The 26,886-nt window shown below is 41.9% G+C and overlaps 1 protein-coding gene across 2 annotated transcripts; it reads left to right on the top strand.

Annotated features, from left to right (window-relative positions):
- The first annotated feature begins 9,489 nt into the window (after nucleotides 1–9,489).
- PRPF18 (pre-mRNA processing factor 18) lies at nucleotides 9,490–25,896 on the top strand. 2 transcript variants are annotated; one of them, XM_027639858.1, is made up of 11 exons: nucleotides 9,490–9,622; nucleotides 10,559–10,636; nucleotides 10,765–10,791; nucleotides 13,543–13,647; nucleotides 15,706–15,819; nucleotides 17,583–17,729; nucleotides 19,453–19,521; nucleotides 20,248–20,388; nucleotides 20,844–20,915; nucleotides 23,102–23,257; nucleotides 25,285–25,896. In XM_027639858.1, the coding sequence occupies exons 1-11, from the start codon at nucleotides 9,557–9,559 to the stop codon at nucleotides 25,363–25,365; spliced, it is 1,056 nt and encodes a 351-aa protein (XP_027495659.1). In that variant the 5' UTR covers nucleotides 9,490–9,556; the 3' UTR covers nucleotides 25,366–25,896. The 2 variants fall into 2 exon arrangements, with proteins under 2 accessions (XP_027495659.1, XP_027495660.1); XM_027639859.1 differs by lacking the exon at nucleotides 10,765–10,791.
- The last annotated feature ends 990 nt before the right edge of the window (nucleotides 25,897–26,886 follow it).

The raw sequence follows: 26,886 nt of genomic DNA, 5'->3' as shown, positions 1-26,886 counted from the left end.
GTGTAAAAATGCTTTTTCATTTTGGACGCTAGATCACAAGCTAACCAATTAAATATAATTAATCTAGTAATACTTCAGTACTAACAGCAGCAGTGCTCTTCACACCAGGATGTCCCAGACTTTTTCTCTGCTTCCAGGTGTATCCAGTTCCTTACAATATTTTGATTATTATTCAGAAAGTCCGATGGTGTAGGACAAAGAAGACTAAAGAGTCTGAGAGCTGAGGAAAATTATATGAGTGTACTAAGAGCTCCTTTAGCTTTTCAGCTGGAAAAATTATACTGGAGAAAGCCTCATAAACTCGATGATTTGATCTGAGGCTTAAAGTCTAATGTCAAGGAATCCGTGTGAGGCCCGATGAAGTGGGAAGAGGCTGCTGACTGTCATATTAATGGCACCATGATTACTACTCATCTTGGAGCCTGACAAAGTTCAGTGGGCTGTTAGGAAGCAGAAAGGTGAAGAGGTAAATTGGAGACCAGGAACTCGACAGGTGACAGGTTAATAGGTGAGCTCTTTGGTTAGTTATGTGTAATGAATGTCACTGAGGATTTTATAAACTGAGATAGCGTTTCCAGGGATGTTTTTGTGGTCATACGACATATGTAGGCAGTACTTCTCTGTTCCCAAGGTGACAATAGGCCACATTGATGCTGAGCTGTCTTACTACAAACTTCCCCTTTCAGCAGGCTTTCAGGTTGGCATATCCAAGGACTGGGGTGGTACAGAGGAGGGTTTCTGAATGTCCTGAAGAAGTCTGAAGCCAGGAGTTCAGCTTAACTTGTTTTCCAATCCCCTGTTAGTTTTTCCTGTACCATTTCAGTTGTAGTACTTGACATTTCACATCTCTATCCTTACTAAGCTAAAATTTTCCTTTGGAACACTGCTTTGAAATGGCTTCTTGTCCATTCTGCTGTTTGTTAATCTTCCTCATATAAATTTAAAAGAAGAAAACTACAGGGCAGACCAATGTTTTCATCTGTTTGCTGGCTCAGGGACACCAAAACATTCCAGAACTGTTTAAACAACAAAGAATATAACCAGATCTATGTACAAAGTGTTCTTTGTGTGGTCAAAAACCCTCTGAATATTTTCATACCAGAATGCAAACCCCCTTTTGACTGTAAGGGCTTTTCCTCCCCTCTGTCATTTTGTGTGCAGCTTGGATTAAGGCTGCAGGAAAGGGCACTATAGTCTGTCAAAGTTTGATGGTCATCCACTCCGATCCAATACTTGTGGGATAATTGGATATTAAGGTATTAACTCTTCCCTAGGACAAACCAGTGTTTGGATTTGAATTCTGGGAGGAGTGGCAGAGGAGACCAAGGTGTCTAAGCAACAGATGTGGTCAAAAGGTAAAGAACAAAAGGTTTCAATGCTTTTATGAAAGTGAATATGGAAGAGTAAAAGAAGTCTGCTCATATGCATGGATGTCCTCTGTTTCCTCTGCAACATGGAGAAACCACAGGCTGCACAAATTTCAACCTTACAACCCAAGGTGCTTCAAGGAAGCTGAGGGCAATGTGAGTAGCGATTGTTATTTTGCCTAGAACTTTCAGGTTTTTTGCTATATGAAGAATAACAGTGCTTAGAAATTTTAGTCAAGATGTGTCTTTGCATTGCTACCACCTCTGTGTAAAGCAGTGAAGTGTAAAGCCAGGCTGGTGTCCTGGGAAGGTGCACGTTTGAGCTTTGGGTCGTTTGGAGTCGATGTCAGTCATGGCAGCCCGGGCACAGCAAGGGTCAGCAGTCCCAGTTCTGGGGAGTGCTGCAGGCACAAACTGCAGCAAGCTCAGCTCAGGGAGTCCCCAGCTAGGGAGAGCTCCACGAGGGCTATGCTCCTGATCATACCTCCATTTTTGTGTCAGTTTGCTTCAGTCACAGCTGCTCAAGGCAGATGTAGGAGTGCAGTGATGCAATCACTGGAGCTATGGATGGAAAGCGAGTGCAGCATCAGCTGCAGGAACAATAGCATTTAGCACTGTTAGACAGGCCCTGGAGGCTGTAGAATGAAGAAACCCAGACAACAGCCACCCTCCTCTAAGTCCTGACTAAGACTGAAGAGGTGACATTACTCTGTGCCTCCCCAGCCCGGCCTTTTCTCTGTTTGCAGCTTGCCACAGGGACCTGCTCTCCATATCTCGATTCTGCCTTGATCCTCTCCCATTTTTCCTGCCACACATTAGTAAATGCACTTGCACTAAAATCAATGGGAGTTTGAAAACTAAAAGTAATGTGTGCTTTGGTATGCTACTAATCCACTTATTTGGATCCTCTTACTGCTCCTCTGGGCTGCCCTGATCCTCTCTATCAGCCCACCCAGCTGCTCTGATCTGCTCTCTAAACTTCTGCCGTGGCTATATTAGCATCCCTGTCAACTCACAGGGCTGCTGCCTCGACACCATCAATCCCCTCTCCCAATGAGAGTCTCTCTACTAAATTATAATCCCTGTAGCTCAGAATACTGATGCAAGCTAAAATAAATTCATGAAAAGTTGCTGCGGCTCCTACTAAGATATTCTATTTTCCTAAATGTTTTCAAACAGTACTTGCATTTCAGGATGGAGAAATAGCTTCACACACGTTCATAACCACCTGCCTGCTTTTCAGTTCTAAAAAATGAAATTTCATTGCAAGGTACTGTGGAGTTCAAAATCTACTCACACATGCACTTTTTAAAGGGAGATTATGTGAATTTAATATCTCTGTCAGGCTAGAGACTGACAACATCTGAAAATGGTGCTTTTGTTCAGCAGTAAGATATGTACAGCAGCATTTTCATTAATGTGCCCTCTCTGGATTTACCCTCAGAGATGTGTAGATACTGAAGACTCCATCACCCATTCAAACCCTGACCTCTCTGCTGAGGCAACCAGTGCACCTGCATGGGTATTTTCTTTGAGGTGGACACATCCTGCAGGGATCAAACTGACAACACAGAACTATGATCATTTAGTAATAACTTTGAGAGATTTCTTGCCTGTGTCGAATAGAAGCTAATGAACTCAGAACTACAATACTTTATGCTCAACCATTTATCTTCTATACACATTAAAATGAAAGAAAAATGGATGTTTTTATGAGCTTTTCTACCATCCAGCAAGATCTATTTAGTGTTTTGGGGTGGCAGTGTCTGTTAACACAGCTAAAATGTCTCAAAACCAAGGGTTGTTAAGTATAGACCTTGCTTTGGGGAAGATCGAAGAAAGAGACAATTTTATGGATTTAAAACTCAGTGCATGGAATTTGACAACCCAGTCTGCATTTGCAGGGATTAGTCCTGTAGCTGCATCTCTCCTGGGAAGAGTTTGCTGCTTGGCTATCTGTGGTGCAGGCTGGTGCTAGGAGTAAGTACGTTCAATGCTTCACATCATTTGCCCTGCACTGCTGAAGTAGTAGAAAGAACAGCTACAAAAATATCAATAACAGAAAAAAAAAAAAAAAAAAGAAACCCCAAACCAAAACAGCAAGAAAAGGCAGCACGATGGTTTTCCTGCAAGGTGTTCTGGATTCTTTAACAGCCACAAATGGCCACTGCTGTCAAAAAAGTGCACTCTCCCTGGTGACATCTTGGGACTGATTCATTAGGGGCTCTGATGACACAGTGCCATGAGCTGAGCTACCAATACTCTTTCCTGAAACAACAGAATTTTCCTCAGGTATCTTCTGTACCACCCAGTTTGGCAATAATTAGCTATTCTTAAATGTAAAGCTTTTTAGAAGCAATAGTGAGTTTTTACAGCACCTCAGTTTTACAGATAATAAAGCTGCTGGGATAGGAATCGACCCATGCATCCTACAGACAACCTAGACAATGCAGCTAAATATTCCTTTATCAAAACCAGAGGATAATTATAATTCTAACAGTTATTTCAAGCATGTTTCTGGAAGCCACAGTAGCCTTACTAACTGGTAACATCCATATGGATGTCACTACTTTCCTAAGTCTTTTAACAGTGCACTACAGAGGTGTGTCCTGGCAGACAGGAACTGCAGGGGTTGACTTGTCACGAGAACTAATCAAGTGATACTTTAAAAAGCGAAGCAAACCAAAATCAAATGGCATCTTCCTTTACCCCTCACGATGCATGGATGTCATACTCTTTGGGAGACTTCTGTTTATTAGAAATGTGAGAACCTTTTTCTTCCATTGCATCCCTCATGAGCTTTTCTTGTCTTTGCCAGTGGGATTTGGACACCTGTGGTGGAGCACTGCCCCCAGCTTCTTCCCCAGCCTTCTCTCTGGCTGAGTGTTTCTCAGACTGTGACCTGCTGGAAATTGTGTGCTACTGTTTGGAAAGGTAAATAAGAAATAGCAAGCATAGTATGAGTGTCTTGGATTCATCAAATGAAGGGGATGGGCACATCTCCAGAGTCAGAATTGTAGGGAAGCACAGTTTGCAGCTCTTAGCAGATGTGCTGCCAAGTCTGATGGAACAAATGGTCGTGCACCCAGAGATGCCCTGTGAATGTGACAAGCTGGAGATACCTGTAGGCAAAGTGAATGTGGGGGCAAAGAATGGGGAACTGGATGCGTTAATCCCTCCCAAAAGTTAAGGAAGGGAAGCTTTAATAAAAGAAGAAAAGAGCAAGGCTTGATGTGGAGCTCCCTTTTCCAGAAGTGGACTTTCTTAGTCATGGTATAAAGGCAACTTTATTCAATTTTTGGATTTATTTTTTGTTTTGAAAATGAATAAAAGGAACCATGTACCTGTCTGAAGAAGGTTTCCAAGAGTCATCTGTGACCTGTGTTGCTTGAAATGAGTTCTTCTGCAATCTTGGTCAGCTGTAAAGCATCAGTTCTGCCTCCGGTGTGCAAGTGAAAGCATATGCTGGCTGAGCTGGGCAGGGTTTTCCCCTGTTTTAATATAAAATAGATAAGTGAAACTGTGTGCCCATGAAGTATTGAATACAACTTGAAAACAACTAAATATAAACTGAATACAACAGCTGAGAGCAACCAAAATTATTCTGATCCGTTTTACCACTTTGACAAATAGATGACATCTGGGTTATTTGAGTGAAACTGGGTTATTTGAGCTGCCTTCAATAATCTTTCTGTAAGTTGACAGTTGGCTTGCAGCAGATAAAGCTGAGCAATCACTTAACCAGCAAGAAATTGGAATGAAACACCTCGTGTATGTTTTAAGCTTGTATTTCTATTACTTGCAAGGCTCTTATGAACGTTCCAAGATTTTGAGTAACTTCTAGATTTCCTTTCTCAGCCTTGATTTCATAGGGAATGTTGTGAAGCAAATTACTTAAAAGTAGCTTTGTGGTTAACTCCATGGGGTTGTTCCAGAGGTCTGCGGAAACCTGGATCTAGGGAAAACACGGGTAACACTATTGCTTCCAGACCCAAGCTCAGTTGCTGAGAGCTCTCAAGACTCTGCAAGTGGTTTTGGGAGAGCTTAAAGGCCTGGCTACAGCCCTGACAGCAAATATCATATTTATTAATCACATGTGAGACAGAAGGATGCAGCCTTTGTGGTACCAAACCGGCAGGATTGCCCTGAAAAGCAAAATGGGAGCAGTAGAAAACAAATAGTCAGGCTCAGGGTTTATAACAGTGATCTAATTGACTCTAATGAGTAGAGTAATGCCATATATGATAAACTGATAGTTTGAAATACAGCTTGGAGAAACACACATTTCACCACGTTAAAAATATCTTATTCAGTGATGTCATCAAAGGGATCATTGCATGGATGTGGGACCGGCACAGGGAAGGAATTGTCTGCTTTCATAACACAGTTAAACAGTCTCCACAGTCTGAGGGCTCCTCAGAACAACGGAGACTTGGAGAATTCCTCTTGTGGTGTGGAGGAACAGTTTTCATTGCATGATCCAAGGAGCAGAGCTCGCACTGTGAGCTTTCATGTGTGCCATGAGCTTGTCCGGCAAGTGGTGCTCCAGATATCCACCCTACATCCAAGGAATGTGTGTGAATGGAGACAGTCAAAGGATGAGAGATCCATAAGAAGCAGGCAGGGACTGTAATGAATTGCCAGCATAGTTATGGCCTCAGGAAGATGTTCTGAGTAACAGAGGAGCTTTGAACAGTGTCCAGCCGAGACCTGACTCAATGATCTCAACAATCCAACAATCTCAGTGTCCATCAAGAAATGCCTCCTTGACCCCAGGGTGAAGAGGAGTCATCAGATGTGCCATCCTGGAGATCAGAGAGGAAGCAAGACTGGATCTCCCCATGAGCTGTCAATGAAAGAAAAAGAAGACACCACCACTTCTTATACATAAGAGGGTTTTGTAATCTCTTCAAAAAGAGAAATCCTGAGGAGATGGATGACAGCAAAGATTTTTTTTCTCCCTTTCCTTCTTCAGGGAGATATTGGTGAATGCCAGCATATCTACATATTTGCATATATGCAGAATCACAGAATATTCTGAGTTGGTGGGGATCAGCAAGGATCATCAAGTCCAACTCTTAAGTGAATGGCCCGTACAGTAATGCTTTTAGGAGATGTGGCACTTTGTAGATTGCCACTTGTTCTTCACAGGACAAGACAACTGTCTTGATAACAGAGGGGATTTACATTACAGGATGCTTTGATTTTGGAGGCAAGAGAGCACAGAACCAGGAGTACTGGAAGAAGGGCAATTGTGGAAGGTTGAGTCATTGTTAGTGAACTTTTAGACACCTTTTAGAGGTACAGCATTACTTTCAAACCTTGCCAAAGTTGTTTCACCAACATAAACTATTCAGCTGCTTCCTTGTCCCTTATGCATCTCTCTGACACCTTGTTGGTTTGTTTCGGTTTTTACAAACTGGGAGATCTTTGGTCTAAGAGTCACCTGGCAGTAACTGCATCTTTCGTGTGAATTCTGTGTGTGAGTTGGCTTTTCTCCTTCATCTTGTACTGTCTTGAATGAGATATAATGTCTGTCATGGTTTAATCCCAGCCAGCACACAGACACTGTCTCACCTTCCCCTCCACTGCAGAGGGATGTGGGAGAGGATTGGGAAAGTGAAAGTGAGAAGACTCATGGCTTGAAAGAAAGACAATTCAATGGGACAGCAAAGAAAGAAAATACTACTACTACTACTAATAATAATGATTGTAGTAATAATAATAATATTAAAATGTACAAAATAAGTGATGCCCAGTGCAATTGCTTACCACCTGCTGAGCCAGTTTCCAAGCAGCAGCCCTCGACCAGCTCTCCCCCACTCATTTTATACACTGAGTATGATGCCATACAGTGTGGAATATCCCTCTGATCAGCTGGGGTCAGCTGCCCTGGCCCCTCCCGACTTCTTGTGCCCCCAGTCTCATCGCTGGCAGGACATGAGAAGCTGAAAGTCCTTGACTTAGTATAAACTCTGCTTAGCAACAACTAAAACATCAGTGTGTTATCAGTTATTCTCATACTAGATCCAACACACAGAACTGTAACAGCTACTAGGAAAAAAATTAACTCTATCCCAGCCAAAGCCAGGCCAATGTCAAACTGGAGCAGGAAATGAAGCCAGGTCTAAGGTTATGTCTACTCTCCAGTTAACTGAGCTGGTGCTCTGACACAGCACCTGGATTCATTTGCAGGATCTACTACAGAGAATTTCCACAGCCTCCCAATTTATGCCCTTACCCAAATGTGGGCATGTTACCCCGGGACTCTCACATTGAGACATTCTTGGATCCTATCCCCATCAGATGTCATATAATTTCCTCTTAGAAGAACTATGAAAAAGCGTAGGAGGGCTGTTCCTCCTTCCTCATTGCAAAGAGATTGCATTCAAGCCTGAGGTAAAGCAGGGCATTACTTCTAAATCCAGAACCCTCTAGCCTGGGGTTAAAGAAAACCTGTAAACCAACAGGCCATTTTCTGCAAGGAACAGCCCATGGCTCAGGTTATCTAAAGCAGGTGAAAGGCCAGCTGTGGTTACAGCCCTCCAAAATAGCTACTGGAGCAATGGAACTTACAGTGGGGAAAGGCAAGGAAAAAATCTGGGAGGACCTAAAGGTGAAACAAAATCTGGAAGGACCTAGGGAGGGAGAAGTTGCCGTGTGCTATAACAAGTGGTAACAGGAGACAGAGGTGCTGCCCCCAGCCAGGCTGCTCCTAAGAGGAGCTAAAGCTACAGGGAGTTCCACCCTTCAGTGTTCGGTGGCCTTTGCTTCCAGCAAGGTATGGCCCTGATAAATTTAAACATAGTGAGAACTGGCTGTTCATACTCATTCTTCGAAGTTTTTCTGGACCCCTTGGACTTTACAAGCCACAGGATGGAAAATGCTGGACAAACCCAGGAAAATAAGCAAAACAAGAGATTTCTTCTTGTTACTGACCATGTCACAAATGCTGTGTGCTGGTGACAAGGGCATTTACCTCTGGGATATACACACTGAGGAGCTCAGTCCCTATCAGCTGCCTCAGTCCTCTAGGCCTGAAGGAGGCAGAAACCAGGCATAGGTAAATCCCAATGTGCTGTCTCAGGTGTACAGACAGCACAGGGGACAGGGAGTGCAAACCTTTCCCATCTTCTCAGTGGTTTTTAATACCAGCACCTGGGGAAGGAGCGGGTTATAATGGAGCACCCTGCAGTTAAACCCTTCACTGTTTGCTGGTGTAGTTTCACCTGGACCTAAAGATCTTTTCCAACTAAAACAATGCTATGATTTCCCCTGAGGTGTTGTTAGGCCTCTTGGACTGAGCTGGCTGATGGTAGGGTCACACTCACTCCAGCAGCAGCCAGGAAAGCATCCTGCCTTCCCAGGTGGCATTTGCACCCCATATGACTGCTCAGTAACCAGCCTCATTGAATCATTTAGGTTGGAAAAGCCTTCTGAGATCATCAAGTCCAACCATTAACCCAGCAGTGCCAAGCCCACCAATAACCATGTCCCACATCCACACGTCTTTTAAATCCCTTCAGGGACAGTGACTCCACCACTTCCCTGATCCGCCTGCTCCAGTGCTTGACAGAGTCCCTTTTGGTGAAGAAATTTTTCCTAATACCTGAGGCCATGATTTTTCTGATATTAGCTGTCATCTGCAGCCAAGGCCCATCGCACCAGGCACTGCACAAACACACAGTCAGACAGACTCTTCCTCGAAGATTTTTCAAGCTAAACAGAGAAGACACCTGAATAAATTGCATGAAGGCTCTCTTTAATGAACCTGTCAGTTACACCCCTTTGTAAAACCATCTGTATTAAAACAGGGAAAGACCTCTGCAAAACTTACATTCCATCTCTTTTGCTACATTCCTTGGTAGAAAGCATCTGTATTTTGGCTCTGCCTCATAATTACTGCCATTATGCTCTCTGTACATCACTTTAAACATTCTGCTCCCGACAGCGGCATGATATTACACGGATACTGAAGAAACTTTTGCTAATATCAAATCTAAACCTCCCCTGGCGTAACTCGAGGCCTTTCCCTCCCATCCCGTCACTCGTCCCTTGGAAGGGACCCAACCCCCCAACCCCCCCCCATCCCGCCGCTCCTCCCAGCCGGCAGGGGGCGCCGCGCGGCAGCGCGTCCCACCCCGGAAGTGACGGCATTGTTTTCTCCAGCGGCACTTCCGGGGGCCGCCATGGACATCCTGAAGCGCGAGATCAGCAGGAAGCGGCAGCAGCTGGAGGAGAAGGAGCTCCTGGGGGTGAGGGCGGTCGGGGTGGGCACCGAGAGCCGCCCGGGGCGCGGTCCCGCGGGAGGGCGGCGGGAGTGAGGCGGGACAGGCCCGGGAAGCGGGGTCGGAGCTGCCCAGGGTGGGGATTCCTAAACCCGGGATGAGGTTTGGGAAGGAGGAGCAGGAGTGGCCCAGGATGGGATCGGGCAGGAGCCAGGAGGAGTTTGGGTGTCCCGTGGTCTTTGGGAGTGGGTTTAGTTGTTTCTTTCAGCGGCCCTTGGTGAACAGAGCGTGGTTTGCGTCCTCACCGCAGTCCTCCCTTCTGTCCGCGGCAGAGGGAGGGTCTGAGAGCTCCCTGTGTGTCCCTAAAAACCCCACAGCAAAGCAGAGCAATGTCCGAATTTGGGTTTGGCATCAGAGGCTCTTGTAGGTCAGGCAGGCAAATCACGAAGGAAGAAGTCACAGTTCATCCTAATGAAACAAAATGCCTTGAGGTGACCACTTTTTCTAGCTGTTGTGTGTCTGGCATGTCTCTTCACTTACATTTCTTCAAGAAAGCTTGTAAAATACTTTGTACAAAGGTGATTTCTCCCATCTCCTTGATTTAATGTAAAAATGATGCCTTTTATGTGGTTTGTCTAAACAACCTGGGCCCAGTTGTGCACATCTGAAGTGAAGCTTTACAACAACGACCACAAAGGCCTTTACATGGCAAAGAACGTGTTCCTTTTAAAGTGCTGGTGAGCACATTGTGTGTTTGAATCTGCTTATACGTATAACCTGTAAAGTCACTCTGTATTGCTGATTTCAGAGGTGCTTCCAGCTAGTTCTATTTCCGTGGAAAAGACCCTTTCCCATCTCTGGGAAAGGATGTAGCTGAATCCCCCAAACAAAGCAAGAAAGTGTGAGCTGGTTTTACATGACCACACGAAACTGTGAACTGGTGACAGCTCTCCTCTCTTTTAGGGAAGTAAGAAGTATTTCAAGCGCAGTGAGTTAGCTAAAAAGGAAGAGGAGGCCTACTTCCAGAGATGTGGCTACAAGGTATGGAAATTGTTCTTCCAGGGCTTTGTGTGTTTGCTTTAAAGTCTGCATTTTATTATCAATTTTAGTGTCAATGTTGTTAATGATAATTGTTGTTCTTTGTTCAATCTGTTAATGTTATACATTAGCCTGTAAATGAGAAGCCACCTGGAGAGGTATGAGTTTCCAAAACCATTTTCAATGCAGGAAAAAGATATGCATGATATGCAGCTACTTAAGTTTGTGTTATGGTTTGGCTTTTATTTCTTATTTTATTTTATTTATTTCTTTTTTGTGGAAAGCATGAAGTGGCTCGGGATCAAAGCTTGTCTTCCTTTATTTTTTAAATTGTGCTGTTAGGCATGAACATTGGATCTGATATAGCCACCTTCCCCACCCTTACCGGGAAATAGATGGATACATTTGGATAATTTTACCCATTTGGACAATTTTCATGGTCTTGTCAAAATGTACAAAAGAAATCAGTATAGTGTGGGTGCACATCAAAGAGATCTGCCAACTTTCATGTGTTTATATTTGGGTTTTGGCCGTTGACCATCCAGCACTGGAACTGTGCAACAACAGCACTTGTGTTCTTGCTGGCAAAAATATTAGGAACAATTGGTGACCTCGGGGGCATTTTGCAACAAATGGGTGATCTGGAAGGCTTTATCTGCCTTGTAATGGTGTCAGGGCAAGAGTTTACTGAAATGGAAAGAATGTTGTTGTCATTGACAAGTGTGTGTGCCTGCCTTGCCTGCCTGATGGGACATGTCTGGGAGGGGGAATGCATTCCCTGTGGAAGACAGAGTTTCATAATCTTGTTTGCTCTTACAAGGCACAAATAGGAGCTTTGTTTTCAAGTGACCTTTACCCAGTTAGTGACTTATTCTGAAACCTTGATCTGTTTGTGAATATTTGAACATCAGTGCCAAAACCATTCTTGGAACCTGCAGCAGATAATCATGAGGAAGTTCGGTGAATCTTCCAAGTGGAAATGGCTGCATGATGCTTTTTGAGCATTAGCTTGAGTCCCTCAGAACCTCACATGGTGGCTAAGGTGGTGTCACCTGTGCTGCTGCAGCACCAGTTTTGGTGTGAAATGTAACCCTGAAAATGGTTTTAAAATAAGTTACTTTGTTAAACTTAGTACCTTTTTAGAGCCTCCCAGATTTCTGCATTTGTTCTTCACTCTGTTAGTGAGATGTGGAACACAGACTGATTTCTTTTTAAATGCAGGTGCGTTTTTGCTTTGCTTAGACTTGATAAGTTGTAATAATTTCACTTGCTTAAAGAAAGCACTGAAAGAAAAATAACTGTGGTAAAGATACTGCTTGTAATTTGGAGTCCAGCTGACAGAGTGGATCAAACCTTTTTCCCCAATGCTGCTGTCTCTTTATGATTTCAAGAATGTTTGTAAGTTAAAATTTGTATGTATCCTTCTGCCACGGGAGTATATTTCTTTTTATATGTATATATATTTTTTTTTTTACACAGTTCTTCCATATTTTCTGTCCTCTGTCAATTCCCCCTTTCCTGCATTGATGGAAGTTTTATTTTTCCTCTCCCTTTGTGTTAAACATTGATTTGATTGTACTTCCTTGTTTGTTCAAAACGTGTGCTTTTAGGATTGATTTTTTTTTCTGTCTTTGCTAATACAGCATTGAATGTAGATATGTGGCTGAATCTTGTAGCAGGAGCCCCAGGGATGGATCTTTCCAGGCACATGGAGTCAGACTGACACCTGAGTGCAAGGCTAGCATGGTGGTCTGAAAGAATAAAAAAGCTTCTTTAAAAGAATTCTGTCTAGTACATTCATCAAACTGGTCAACCCAAATGCAGACTGGAGCTGACAGTGTGCTGCCCATGCACAGGGGATGCTGAAGGGTGCTGTGGGATTAATTGGATTGTTTCCCTTTTAGCAAGTAGGGAAAGGAAATAAATTCTAATGAGGAATCTGAGAAGAGCCAAGATATATTCCCTTTTTATAGGAATATTACCACCAGCAATCTTCTCCTGGTTCAGAAGTGTTGAATTTGAGCTTATACAGGGAGCTGTAGCTACACGGCTGCTGTCTCAAAGTGACTTTGATCAAAGAGTTGCTTTGCATTATTAAAATATTGTGTAATGAAGAAGGAATGCTCTGTTTGAATCAGGGACCTTCTTTTGGATTAAGAGGAGTTGTTAATGAGATCCTCTTCCTATGAGGAGTTGTAGGTATCTTTTTTTTTTTTCTTTTGAACCTGGAAAGCTTGTTAGAAAGATGCATTACCCAAAACGAGCACCCCTCAAAACCCAACAGGAGCTGTGGATCACTGCTAATTGTGCTCAGGTCACTGAAGCTGTAGGTAGCAAACACTTTAACAGTAGAAGAAGCAGCTCCACTCTCTCCTTGCCCTTTGGTTTTCCTTCTTGCCCCTGTGTCCTTCCAGGTGCTGTGCCTGGTGAGCTGGATGAGGAGGTGAAGTGGGCTGGGAACGGTGCCTGTATTTGTGGTCGTCAGATTGTTTTCTGTTTGAATCACTTCCCCCCTCTGGTTTATCACACAGCAATGCAAATGCTTTTGCATGGGTAAGGAGGATGAAGCAGGGGCAGGAATCAACAGGTGGATTTGCTATTTTTGGCACCAGTGCTGGCATCTGCCTGCTAGAGTGACTGCCAGACTTTAGCAATTGTCCTTTCTGTTTGCTCTAGAGACTACTTCCTGCAACCTGCAGAAGTGTTAGTTAATTACTGATAGCATCAAGAACTTTTATTGTTCTGGGAAATTCAATTACAGACCATAAAGCTATGAAACTAAAGGTTTATATTGTCCTATTAAAGTTTGTGTCCCGGAGTTCTGTATCTTTACATTGACTTACATCATTTGGCATCAATGTATGGGCTTATTTCCATCACACATTAGTAACTATGTCTGTTGAATGTAGGTACAGCAGCAGGAAGAGGAGGAGAAACCACTGGCTGCATCAAATCCAGTGCTGGAACTGGAACTGGCAGAAGAAAAGTTACCAATGACCCTTTCCAGACAGGAGGTAAAATCAATCTCCATAAACAGGCTCCTAGACTTTAAAGCAAACGTATCTGAAATTTCTTGTTAGGGTTGATTTTTTTTCCAGTGACCTGTAGTTCTTATGACAGTTTTATTAAATAATAAGCTTCCATTTTTACAGTCAGCAATTAGTGATTATCTTTGCTCATCAAGGGCCTGCTCTCCAAATGAATGCATGGGGAGATACAGATGGGTAGAGCCTTTTTGTTATATGGATTTACACAGATGCCTTATGACATTTTACAGCTCTTTCAGATGACTTCTGGAGTAGTATTCTGAATATTAGTGTTATCCTTGGATAATACTGATGATGGCATGCTGACTTTCTCCAAGACTTTTTTCCTCCAGCTTCTTTTCTTTGTAGCATATTGGTCTGAACCAAATTTAGAAACTAAGTTTTGGAAGTTCACCTTGACCTCTAGAAGAAACAGTCCTGAAGCCAGAGCAGCTGGGGTGTTCTTTGCCTTTCTGAGGATAAAAATGCCCGTGTGGCTGTACGTTCACAAACAGATCCATACCCCAAAGCAGGAAGTTCAGAAGTGCAGAATAAACTCTAATCTTGGAAGTACTGAAATTCACAGCTGAGGTCATCCAAGAATGTCACATGTCCCCTTAATTTTGCAGGATACTCACTGTTTTTTACAGGGGTTGTAACACAGACTGTTGGTTCATGTTTGGTTTGGGGTGTGGTCTGTATGTCCTGTGTATGCACTTTCTACCTGTTATTGATGCACTTGGTGTGCATGTTTTGGTCCAGGTTTAGGTATTGCTGTGCCAGAGCTCTTTCCATCCCTGTTGTTTTGGATACATTTGCAAGTTAAATGTTTGCCAGCATACAGCAAGACACCCAGACTGAATAAACGAAATAAGGTCTCAATATTAATTTAGTTTCTTTTTGTCCAACCAGTCTGTTTGCATAGTGAGGTGGTGACGTGAAATGAAGTGTAAGCCCAATTATCAATTGTATCAATTAGCCTATTGTTTGATAGACTAAGTGAATTTAGTTCAGTTGTTTAGTTTCAGTGGTTAATTCAGAGATGGAGCTGTTCAGCCTGGAGAAGAGAAGGTTGTGTGGAGACCTTGTAGCAGCCTTCCAGTATCTGGAGAGGCCTACAAGGAAGCCAGAGAGGGACTTTTTGCCAGGAACTGTAGTGACAGGACAAGGGGGAGTGATTTCAAACTGAAAGAGAGTAGGTTTAGATTGGATGGTTAAGAAAAAATTTACTCTCAGGGTGGTGAGGTACTGAAACAGGTTGCTCAGAGAAGCTGTGGCTGCCCCATCCCTGGAAGTGTTCAAGCCCAGTTGGATGGGGCTCTGAGCAACCTGGTCTAGTGGAAGGTGTCCCTGCCCATGGCAGGGTCATTGGAACCATATGATCTTTAGGGTCCCTTACAGCTCAAACCATTCTATGAATCTGTGAATAATGGTAAGTGTACAGAAATTTATCAAGCAGTGCGTGAAATAAGGAATTGGGAGAATAAAGTTCAGTTTTTGGCTCTGCCTGTGACTTTGCAAATCAGTCAAGGGAGGCTTTTTCACCTCTGTTATATCTCCTTTTTAGTAGTAACCATTAGGTTATGGGACTGCATATTTTCCAAATGCTTAAGGATGGGAGTTTTCAACAGATCATCTTGTAGCTGTGCTGGGACAACCTGCACCCCAGCTGGTATTTTTATTGCCCAGGCAAATAAGTGAGTTCCTTTGTGATTTTGAAAACGGTCTTTAGGCTCTGCCAGAGGGATGATTTTTGTGTATTTGTTTAAACAAGTTAGAGCAGGAAGAAGTTAGGCTGTGTCAAACAGCCTGGGATTTTATGCAAAATTTAGATTGGTAATATTTGGAATGACCTTTCACTGAAATACCGTGGGAATTTTATATTTAGATTGTAAAGTGTCTGAAACATTTTTCTACTGCTTAAAATACTGCCATTTCCTCTCCAGTCCAGCTCAGCTTGTTATTCTAAGCAAAGTAAATAAATCTGTCATTCTGGGTTTTATTTTGCTTCCTTTATGCTTCAGGGAATGCCTTGATTCTTTTCAGGTTATCAGGAGGTTACGAGAGAGGGGTGAGCCCATCAGGCTCTTTGGAGAAACAGATTATGATGCATTTCAGCGTCTGAGGAAGATAGAAATTCTTGCACCTGAAGTGAACAAGGTAAGACTGGCTCTTACTTACTTAGTTGTAGTGGGATAATCAATGAGTAACCCAATAAAAGTTACTGAAAATCAGTTTCAGTAACTTAATTTTCAGGAAAGAAAGATAATACAGAACAAAGAGAACTATCTGCTCCATCTCATTTATTGCCTGAGAAACTATGTTAAGTGTCAGAGTTTTGTGCACAATTACAATTGCGTTAGAATTCAACCCCAGAAACCTTCCAGGCCCTTGTCAGTTGGAAAAGGGGCCTTCAGGTGACACTAATACCCCAGCCTGTGCTGCTCCTGTTTTTAACCAGCAGAGAACAGTGATTTACTGTTAAAACAATCCTGTGTTTGTGGTTATGTACCTCCCTGAGAAGGTACAGGTAAGGAACAGCAGGACTGCATCCTGTCTCTGTGGCATATAAATGATTTTTCAAATCCCTGGATTCCAGAGCTATAGCTTGTTACAGAAACTTCAGTTTTTCCACCTTCCCTTTAAAGCAGCCATCAGTTCAAAAACTGACTAAAAGGTATAACCAATTTATTCCTGTTAAGAAATGATCAGTTAAGTGAGGAAATGCAGTTGGGGTTTGCCTTGCATTTACTGTTAACCAGATTTGTAACCCTACTAAGAGAGTGATGTTTTGGATTTTCTTCCCTGATTTGTGGCAACCTGAATTGTTTTAAATGTTGTTGCTGGAGCTGCCCATAAAAGGAAAGCCTTTTCCTCTTCAAGTCTTTAAAATAAACAGATCTGAATGTTTAAAAATAAAAATTCTGCTAATGAAAGCTTCCCCTTGAGTGACATGGATGACAGTAATAGATGTATTAGGAAATAGTGAGTTCATGAATAGGACTGTATTGGATTTGTGTGTTACATGTTTCAGCCACTCCTGTTGCTGTCTGGGGGGGGATTCTGTATGGTGCTTAGTCACCACCAGTTTGTGGTTCAGACGTTTTTAGACTACTAAATGATTAATAGAAACGTTCCAGACAGCCAAGTATGATGATGGAAGAGGGGAAATAACTGTGCATATCCATTCCCTGTGGAGTGGCTGAATTTATCTGAGGGTAAGAACTGTCATACTCCTTTATGGAGCTTTATATTTTATGTCTCAAGACAGGAATGCAAATCCCCCAACTGTGACTAAGGCGAGTCTCTTGTTCTATTTAAAAGCAGCTTTTAACTTTGTATAAATGGTTTTAAACTGATTCTGGTTTTGTAATCACCTATTCTATATTAGAGGCTTTAAAACACTTAATATATATAAAACACCCTGGTATGTTTAAATAATTTGTAATAAAAGGAAACAATGTAAATGTTTTCTGTGATAGTACTGAAGGAGTGTTAAACCATGACAGTGTTACCTTATTTCAGCTTTTTTTAGGGCAGATCTAAAGACTTGTAGAGCTGATGATGGTTATGGTAGGTTTTCTGTTTATTTTGAGGTGGTTCAGTCCATTGCTTGGAGACAATGTCTTAAAGTCCTAGAAGCTGATTCCGTCCTCCATGCTTTTTTGGCAAAAATACTGTAAAAAGTCTTTTTGATAGGTATGAACATTGCAGAAGTTCATGCACCTGCTTTTTGTTAAGTGCTGAAGCAATCCTTGGAATTTAGTTTAAAGTCAGACAACAAAGCTAAACCTTTCATGCATGTTTTTAAAGAATTTGGCTTTTCTTAAACAGCAGTTGAATGCTCACAGTGGCAATACTGAATGGCTTTTATTTACTTGAGGGTTTTTTCCTAAATTAGTCATTTTTTTAATCTTTTCTAGGGCTTGAGAAATGACCTGAAGGCTGCTTTGGATAAGATTGATCAGCAGTATCTGAATGAAATTGTAGGCGGCCAAGAAGCAGGAGACGACGACTCCCAGAATGACCTGAAAGTCCATGAGGAGAACACTACTATTGAAGAACTAGAAGTATGGGATGGTTATATCTTAATTAAGGGATGTTAGATGTAGCATGTTGTTGTGAGAAAGCTTCAGGATTGTTTAGACAAAGTTAACCTTGTTTTCAGCAGCTAACTGAAGCATTCTGAAGTATCATTAAATAGGGAATTTAGGTTTCTAAGCCTTGAGTTGCATCATAGGTGCTCACAGTAGACAAGTGAGAACTCAGATGGTCTTTGTTCACAGCACTTCATCAGAAAGGGGACAGGTGTTGCCTCAAAAGACAGTGATGCAGTTAGGATTCCTTCTGCAGGTGTTTCAGAGGTAGAGAATTTATTTACAACACATTACCTCGTCATAAATTCTGAAGCATTTCCAGTGAGTATTTGAGAGGGTAGGGAGCTCAGTACCAGTGAATTATCCCTGTACAAGAAATACGGATGCTGAAAAAACAGACATACAGAAAGAATGTTTGATACATGAACATCCAGGATGGAAAAAAAAAAGTGAACATCAGGAGGCAGATCACAGGAAATACAAGAAGTGCAGAGATGATGTGTCCCAGAAATTTGAGTGTGAACAGCTACTCTATTCTGAAAGAATCCTGCAGTATTTGTGTGAGTGAGCAGAGAGTGAGTGCCATGAAATGCATTCAACACCTGGTATTTTAGGGTAATGTTTTGAAAAGCACATTAACTTGAGCTGAAGACTTTTACGCTTAATCTTCAAAACTCTTTGCAGGAGTTAATCTTAACATCCTTCCAAAAGCATGTTTAAGAAATAATCTGATTTATAACTGAAAGCTTAAGTGAATACATTATTAGTAGGAAATAGTCTGGCTTTTTTGTTAGGGTGCCAGAGGTTCTGGTTTAAAATAACTGCAGTAGCAGGATGGAAATCAGTTGTAATGGAGCTGCATTGTATTGATCTGTTAGTTCTCAAAATATCCTCTTCTTAGGGTAGTAGGGCAGGCTTGGTTTGAGCCATGAAAGCAATCTTTTTCTGAAAAAGTTTGAAAACACTGCAGTCTTTATTTTATGCTACTTCAACTGCATTACCTTGAGCATAAAGGCTTACACTCAATCTAGTGTGCTCTCAATCTAGGAGATTTTAAAAATAAAACTCACTTTGGAAATGTAAGGACAATGGAAATATATTATAAATCCAACTATACCTACTGGAAAATGTTTCTAAAAATTACTGTTAGTATTAACAGTTTTGAGATTTTGGCAGGAAAGTAGAATATTGGAGCATACAGCTGGTTGTGTTTTTTTTTTTTGGTGGTTTGTTATTTGGTTTTGGGTTTTTTGTTTGGATTTCTTCCCTCAAATTCACAGTTACAATTAAATGGTAAAAAGCCCCAGTATATCAGAGAATTGAAATAGCTTAACAAAATAATTAGGTTAATTGATGGCTTTGGGGATCTCAAAAAAGCTGTGCACCCACAGTTCCCCTTAATACGGTGCTGTCAGACAGCTGCTAATTGTGCCAATAATTTAGTAGTTAACAAATGAAGATTTACTGTTGCATTGACTTTTTAGAAGTAAATCATATGGCCTTTTTGATATAAATGTTTTTAATAGATAAATGAATCTCAGTAGCATATACAGCTGTTTGATTCTGTTTCCTAGTCAGTGTTTTGGATTTCTGGTGGAGTTTATTACAACTCACAATGTGGTGAGCTTTGCTGTGGTGGTGGTGGTAAACTTCCAGACAAAGTGGAAATAATTGCCTTTTTTCCCCCCTGTTTTAGGCTTTGGGAGAATCCTTAGGACGTGGTGATGACCACTATGATATGGACATCATAACAAAGTTCTTGAAGGTAGCAAACTCTTTTGGATTAATTATTCTGTAGCCGTGTCATATTTTTACCACCATGCAGATACATTTCATGAATAGAAGGGTTGGTTTAAGCTGCCTGAGGAAAAGACTCACACATTGTGCTTAAGATGTGGGGTTTTTGACCTGCTTGGCACTCCACAGCCTTTGTTAGTCACAGCAGTGACTTCTGCTAGACCTGGGAAAGAGCTCTTGGGAGAGCAACGTTCTTCAAAATCTGGTCCTGCTTTTCCAGACAAAACAAACACAGTTTTGATTTCCATGTGATAATTGAGGCACTTTTATGTAGTTGCCTCTCTGTAGTCCTGTGGCATCAAAACCTTCTGAGGAGTTTGCCAGGAACAATGCAAACTGAATTGGAACGTCATCCGATACTGTTATGTGGAATAAGAGAATTTTAAAGTCCACGGGTTCAAATGGATAGCAGAAAATTGCTTCCTTTTTCCTGACAAGAAGCCTGTGTTGCCTCTCATTTGAGTCAACCAGTCACTGTTGTGATGATCAAAGTCACAGCAAGAGTTGAAGCTTTAATGTGTGTGTATACATTTAAGACAGGAGGGTTGTTCCTGCATCCTTGCCTGTCCTTCTGAAGGAGGCTCTTACCTCCTTAACTCGTTTTGCCGTGGTGGCTTAACCCGCTGTTCCCGTCTGATTTGCCGGGGAAGTCACTAGATGGCACCATGACACAAATGTGCTTCGTCCCGTGCAGTTTCTTCTTGGAGTTTGGGCCAAGGAGCTGAACGCCAGAGAAGACTACGTGAAACGGGGAGTGCAGGGGAAGCTGAACAGCGCCACTCAGAAACAGACGGAGTCCTACCTGAGGCCACTCTTCAGAAAACTCCGGAAAAGGGTGAATCACCTCTCAATGTCACTTTAACCCAGCATTAGTACCCTTTCCTAAGGCTGTTATCTTCTCTGAAGGAGAGGGGATAACTGAGTTGATCAGAGTTTCTGTCTCTAGAGCCCGTGATGCTTATTTCTGACTTCATCTTGATCAGTGAAACCTTCTGCCTGCCCACTGCTTTTCCAGGTGTTGCTTAAAGCATCACCTGTTTGTTGGGTTGGAAACACGATGGGGAATTGGGGTTGCATTTTGCACTTTGCCACTAACTACCAGGTGTAACCACTTAATCTCTCCTGCTTCAGATCCTTCATCTAAATAACAAAGATATTTTCCTTTATTAAAGTCTTCAAGCAAAGGTAGTTGTTAAACTTTGTATAAATGCTGAGCAGGATGATTTTCCTGAGCTGCAATTCTGAAGTAAATGTCTTTTTTTTTTTCTTTCTTTCCCCCCTCTCCTGTAGACACTTCCTGCAGACATCAAAGAATCAATAACAGATATTATTAAATTCATGTTGCAAAGAGAATATGTGAAGGTACGTTTGTTTGCACTCTTTCAGCATGTTCAGACTGTCTGATTGTAAAAGAAGGAGTTTATTGCTTAAACATTCCCATTTTTTTAATTTTGAAGATACATAGCTGGAAATATGACATCTACTCAAACAAAATGAAAAACTGCTGATAAATGTTAGGCTCCAAGTAGTGTTTGATCCACAGCCTGATAGATCTTTTGAGGTTCATGAAACTGCATATCTTTGCAAACATGAAGAGAATTTTTCTGAGAGATGGTTTAAGTTGCAGAGGAATCCTCTATAGGAAAACTGATATTGTAAGGTTAAATGAAGGTATTGAATGAATAGTAATAGGTGTTGATTAATTAATTATAAATTGAGGTGAACTGTGTTAGTGAATATGAGATACTGTCCCATTCCTTGGCTATGCTCACATTAACTGGCCTGGTAAGGTTGAGATAAGTTAATGAAAAGTTTTTTTGGACAAAGGCTGGTCACTGGAGGAGGCAGAAGTACCTTGGGACACAAGATCAAAGGCAGTGTTAGGTTTTGTTTGTAGCTGCCTTCTGAAGTGGAACCCATATACTGGTAGCATTTGCCTAAGCAGCTCGTGCATGCAGAGGAAATAGAGCTGTGTTTTGCCTTTAAATTTCTAGTATTTCTTTTTATTCTTTTGAGGACTTGGGATAATTTGTCAAGTAATCAAGCAAACCTGGTTTTGATACTGAAAAAAACTTAAGATGGCCTAAGACAAGTTTAATCCAAATCATGTGAAACTAGAAGTGAATGTGTGGGATACATGATAGAGGGGTTTTGTTTTGGGGCATCTTTTTTTCTTTTGGTTGTCATCATTAGATGGAAATTCCCTTTCCAATGCCTTCTCAAAGTAAGGAGCATGCAGGAATGTGGTTTATCTCTGGGTTAATCAGCTGTGCTCCTCTTTCCTGGAGGTGCTTGGCTTTAAGTAAATGTCACAGATTTTGGAGGACTTGAGTGCACATTTGGAAGTTTTGGTGTTTTGGGTTTTTTTTTAAATTAGGCTAATTTTCCATTTTGCTTCTTGAGAGACTTGTCTCTTTTTGCCTGCTCTTGTCTTCTGTGCTTTTTTGCTTTGTGCATCCTAGTGAATACTGCCAGCAACAAATTCTTACTGCTTTGTTAGTTGAAATGCTTGAAAGATTTTAATTTTGTGTTGACAGCAGGCAAATGCCAGAATGCAGGTTGCCCACTCAGCCTTAATTAACCCTGTTGTGACAGTCCTGGAGATCTTTAATTGCATGTTCACATACTGTGTTTCATGACAAAACTGTATTTAATTCAGCAAGTAGGTATTTGACTAAGACTTTTCAGATTCTACCTCATGTAGGTGGTGACTAAATCCTGTCCCTTCTCTAGATTTACTTTTAGCTCTGTCTGCAGCCCCCTGTCTTGTTCATTATTCACCTCCCAGTTTGCTCAGTGCCAATTGGAAAGAATCTGCACCCACTGGTCATGATTGCTACTTCTTATTGTCTAGTTTCTGAATAGGAGGTGATAAATGAACTCTTTATCAGTGAGTTTTGTAGCTGCTCTCTAATAGAGAAGGAATGTCCTGCTCCACATCCTTGAATTTGTTTGTGTAATTGTATCTATAAACCCAGTGTCTGTCCTCACTTGCTGCTTCTAAGTTGGCATGATTTTTTTTTTTCAGCTCAATATTTCTCTTCCTTTCTCCCTTTCTTCCATTTAATTTTCCTTTTGAATTTTATCCCTATTCTTCCCCAGGGATGTTTTCTGCTACAGCTTTAGAAACGGGATCTGCTATCTTGATCAGGAAATTTCAGATTGATTTACTGCTGCTACAACTCTGGTCATAAACATTGTCACAAATGTGCTTATTTAACCCGAGATGACCGAGTTGAAAACAGTCCCAGTAAAAAGTGAATAAAACCCAGAAAAAAAAAGAATAAAACCCAGTTTTAATAGAGGTAATAAGACTGCCATATCCAGTGCTTTTTTTTTCCTCAGTCAAGTCCACAGTCCTTGCTTCCCTCAGATTTCAGCACGGATCGTATTGGGAAGGTGTGTTGTGTAATTGGTTGATGTTGTGCAACGAAACCCAAATCAGAGAGACCAGAGTGGGTGTTTTACTGCATCTGGCAATGCAAAAATGCTCTGCTCCCTGCTGCTCTTCCTGTTTTTGCTGAGAGTGCCTGCACTTACTTCTTCAGGCCAACGATGCCTATCTCCAGATGGCCATTGGGAATGCTCCCTGGCCCATCGGTGTCACCATGGTCGGCATCCACGCGAGAACGGGACGGGAGAAGATCTTCTCCAAGCACGTAGCCCATGTCCTGAACGATGAAACCCAGAGGAAATACATACAGGTAACGTTGGCTTTGGAAATCCAACAGGTTTGCTTCTGAAGTTGGAGGATCTTGGAGAAATATTAGATTCAGGTGGTGTGGTAAAAGAGCCCTGGAAACAGACAGTTGTTTCAGTTTGGCTCAGGAATAACATCCAGTTAGTGGGTAGCTCATCCTGGACCTGAAGGCTCTTTAGTTCTGGACCAGGAACAGTGTATTGGGTTTTTCGGAACACCAAAGCAGTTGTGAATCATGCTTGATTCTCCTGAGGTCCTTCACTGCTTAACTCGTGGTTTAAACACCATGCACAGAATTTAATACCATGAAATACAGTCCTTTTGACTATTTCTGCAACTAGATAAATGCATTCGTAAATTAATTCAGTTTTCAAAAGTGTCTGTCTAACAATCTGGTCTCAAAATTCCAGGTTTAGTTCCTCCTGTGCATCTTCATAGTCGTGTTGTGAACTTTTGGTTGTGGAATTTGTAGCAGTGCTGTTTCTCTCCTCTGACCTTTCAGCATAGTGGTTGGACAGGTCTGAGGAAACAAGTCTTCTCTCCTTGTATTGTTAAATATATTTGCCTTTTGCTAGTTGCAGTTTTGTTGAGATAAAGACCTTCTGGCTTAACTCTGAATCCTCTAGAGCAGCATCTTGGAGCTCAGAGCTTCTGGCAGGGGAGGTTTACAGAAATGTCTTCCCGATGAAGAGGCAGGACTCCTGTTGCTTTTCATCTTCTGCAGATGTTTGGAAGAAAATTGCTTGCAAAATGCAACTTCACCTTTCTAGTCTGAGTCTCTTTGTGTTGGTGCTACAAGTATAACTTTTGCTTTCTCTTCAACTATAGTTTTCAATATCATAATGTGAAAAATTATCATTGTGAATCACAGAATATGCTGAGTTGGAAGAGACCCACAAGGACCATTAAGTCCAACCCTTATTCCTGCACAGAACTCTCCCCAATAGTCACACCACACCTGAGAGCATCATCCAGACGCTTCTTGAGCTCTACCAGGCTTGGTGCTGTGACCACTTCCCTGGGGAACCTGTTCAGTGCCCAACCAGCCTCTGGGGGAAGAATCTTTTTCTGATATCCAACCTAAACCTCCCCTGACACAACTTCAGGCCATTCCCTCGGGTCCTGTCACTGTGCTCCCAGCAGTTACGTGAAGCTAACATGTTTCTGATTTACAGCGACCCTGGGATCATAACATCCCAAACAAGGAGTTGTTCTGGTGCTGGGACATACTTTCCATTCTTGCCTGTGTTGAAAAGGCCAAAGCATCTTCTGTTGAATCATTTTTCCCTTAGTGAAGAGCTGCCTTCCATGATGAGTGTCTAATGACAGGGACAGGGCTTGGAGTACATGGAGTACATGTCACTAGGAGTACATGTCACTGCTAAATTACATTTCCACTGCAGCAGTTTGCTTTCTTCTTTGTTAGACTTTTCTGTATGACTTGAAAGAAAATAATCACAGGGTTTCTGTCACGTTGGTTTTTGGCAACGGATGCCTTGAAAGAACTGAAAAGTCCACATTCTGTCTTTCTCCTTGATTGCTTCTTCAGTTTGCCTCTGGAGTGTCACATGTGGTACCACATTTCTCCTCCTGAGAAGTGTTTGGTTCTTTTCTTGGCTGTGCAGCTTGTTTTGGTTTCAGAAATTGCTATTTGCTCTTTAGAATTACTTTTGATATTCAACTTTCTTTTAAATATATTTTGTTGTGATACCATTTTCTCCCTTAGTGATAAAGAGGCATTAAAGCATTTCTGTGATCCTTCACTATGAATCTTACCACGTTTCTATGGTTATGTCCCAGACTTCTCTTATTTCGGAGAGAAATTGACAATTTGCAGGGAGAAAGGTTAATAAAAGTTAAATTGAAAAAAAACACCCCCCCAAAAAATCCCAAGCCCGAAATAGCAGCCTATTCTTATTTAATTCTTCTTGTTAAGCTTAAAAATACTGTAGGCTGTTATGTTTATTTGACAGCTGCAGCTTTATTACAGATGCTTTATTATGGAATTGTCCTTGTTCTGTTAATTCCTAGGGGCTGAAGAGGCTGATGACCATTTGCCAGAAGCACTTCCCGACAGACCCATCCAAGTGTGTGGAGTACAACGCTTTGTGAGGCTCTGCAGGGGCCAAGGCATGACTCATATTTTGGTCTCCAAGACCCAGAGAGGATGGAAGAGGCAGAGTCTGTGCTTGGACACCAAGAGGAACTTTGTAAAAAAGCAGAAAGCAGGAGATTTTCTACAGCTTCCTTTTTACAAGCCCCATTTATTTAGGTTTATTTTTAAATCTATACTTTTTGCTGAACACAACCAATACACAGCAAAGGGGGTGGGTTTTGAAGAGGTTAAGAGCAGGACAGTGACCAGGGGACAGTGGACAAGAGCCTTGCTTTTATTTCAGTTTGTTATTCAGACTGAACTGTTTCCCATATTTTAGAGTTTTAGTTGAGACACGGCCCTGCAAGGAGCATATGTGGAGCTTTTTTTTTGGCTGCTTTTGCATTGGAGACTGATGTGGGGAGATGATTAGAGGGAAGCAGTTGAATCTGAAGCTTGGTTATTTCTGTAAATATAAAGACTTTATTGGCTAATCTTTCATGTGGTATTTATCAGGAATTAAAAAAAAAAGGTTTGTATATTTCTCAGCCTCAGTGCAAAGAGTTTTTGATCTTGAATGCATCTGATTTGGCTTTTTTTTTTTCTTTTTGGTAATGACATTTTTAATATGAACCTTCTGGGCTTGAGGGAAGTAATCTTATGGCTCTTGGGGCTTTCAAATCCCATTTTTATACATCTGGAGAAAATTTCAGTCTGCAGGGCATTGCAGAGAAAATAATTAGGACCTCCCATGACCATGAACAGTATTTTCTAGAAGCCACAAATCTTTACCATTGTGCATCTTGACTGGGAATGGTGAAGAAACTCACGGGAATGATGGTCCAATTCTGCATAAGTAGTGAAACATTGAAAACATTGTTAGCTTTTAGCAAAACCACTTCCTGAAGAAATGCATCAACATTCCAGTGTATGGGTTTGTCTGGGTCCTCACCTTGTCTGGCAGTGTGGAGCAGGAGCTGATGCCCTCTTCTCAAGGAATTACCCCCTCTCCTGTGGGTGTTTCCAGTGTCCCAGTGAGATGTGACACTGAGGGATTTGTGCTGGTAGTGAGTTTGGAGGAGTATCTTGAGGAACTTCAGGTTCTTCTGGAGACTCTTAGGTTCTGAAGTGCCTCTCTGGACACAGGAGATTTTCAGCCTGGAGTGTTTGACCCCAGAGAAAATGTCAAGAGCCTAAACAGTTTAGAAGTAATAAAAGTGAGGCTGCTGAGACCTCACCAGTGCTCGGGGAGGGGCCTTTGGGGGGTAGGTGGGGGCTTGGGGGGGGAAACTGGGCAGATGTCAAGAGCATGGAAGGGTTTCATTAACAGTGGTGTCTGGTGTTTTCTCTGCACAGATATTCTTTGGAGGCTTTATTACAACAGGAAACGTGTAATGTCGCAACCTTATCCTTCTCCCCACCCAGACGGTTTCCTGAACTGTTTCTAAATCTTCATCTTGACCTTAGTTTTGAACTCTGTAAATAATTGAGGGACAATATTGTCCCTTGTTCAGAAGAGCTGTAATTTCCCTGGAAAC

The sequence above is a fragment of the Corapipo altera genome, unplaced genomic scaffold, assembly GCF_003945725.1.
Source record: "Corapipo altera isolate COAL_440 unplaced genomic scaffold, ASM394572v1 1b, whole genome shotgun sequence".
Classification (NCBI taxonomy): Eukaryota; Metazoa; Chordata; class Aves; order Passeriformes; family Pipridae; genus Corapipo; species Corapipo altera.
Note: the sequence above shows the minus strand (reverse complement) of the source record. Positions and strands in the feature narration are given on the sequence as shown.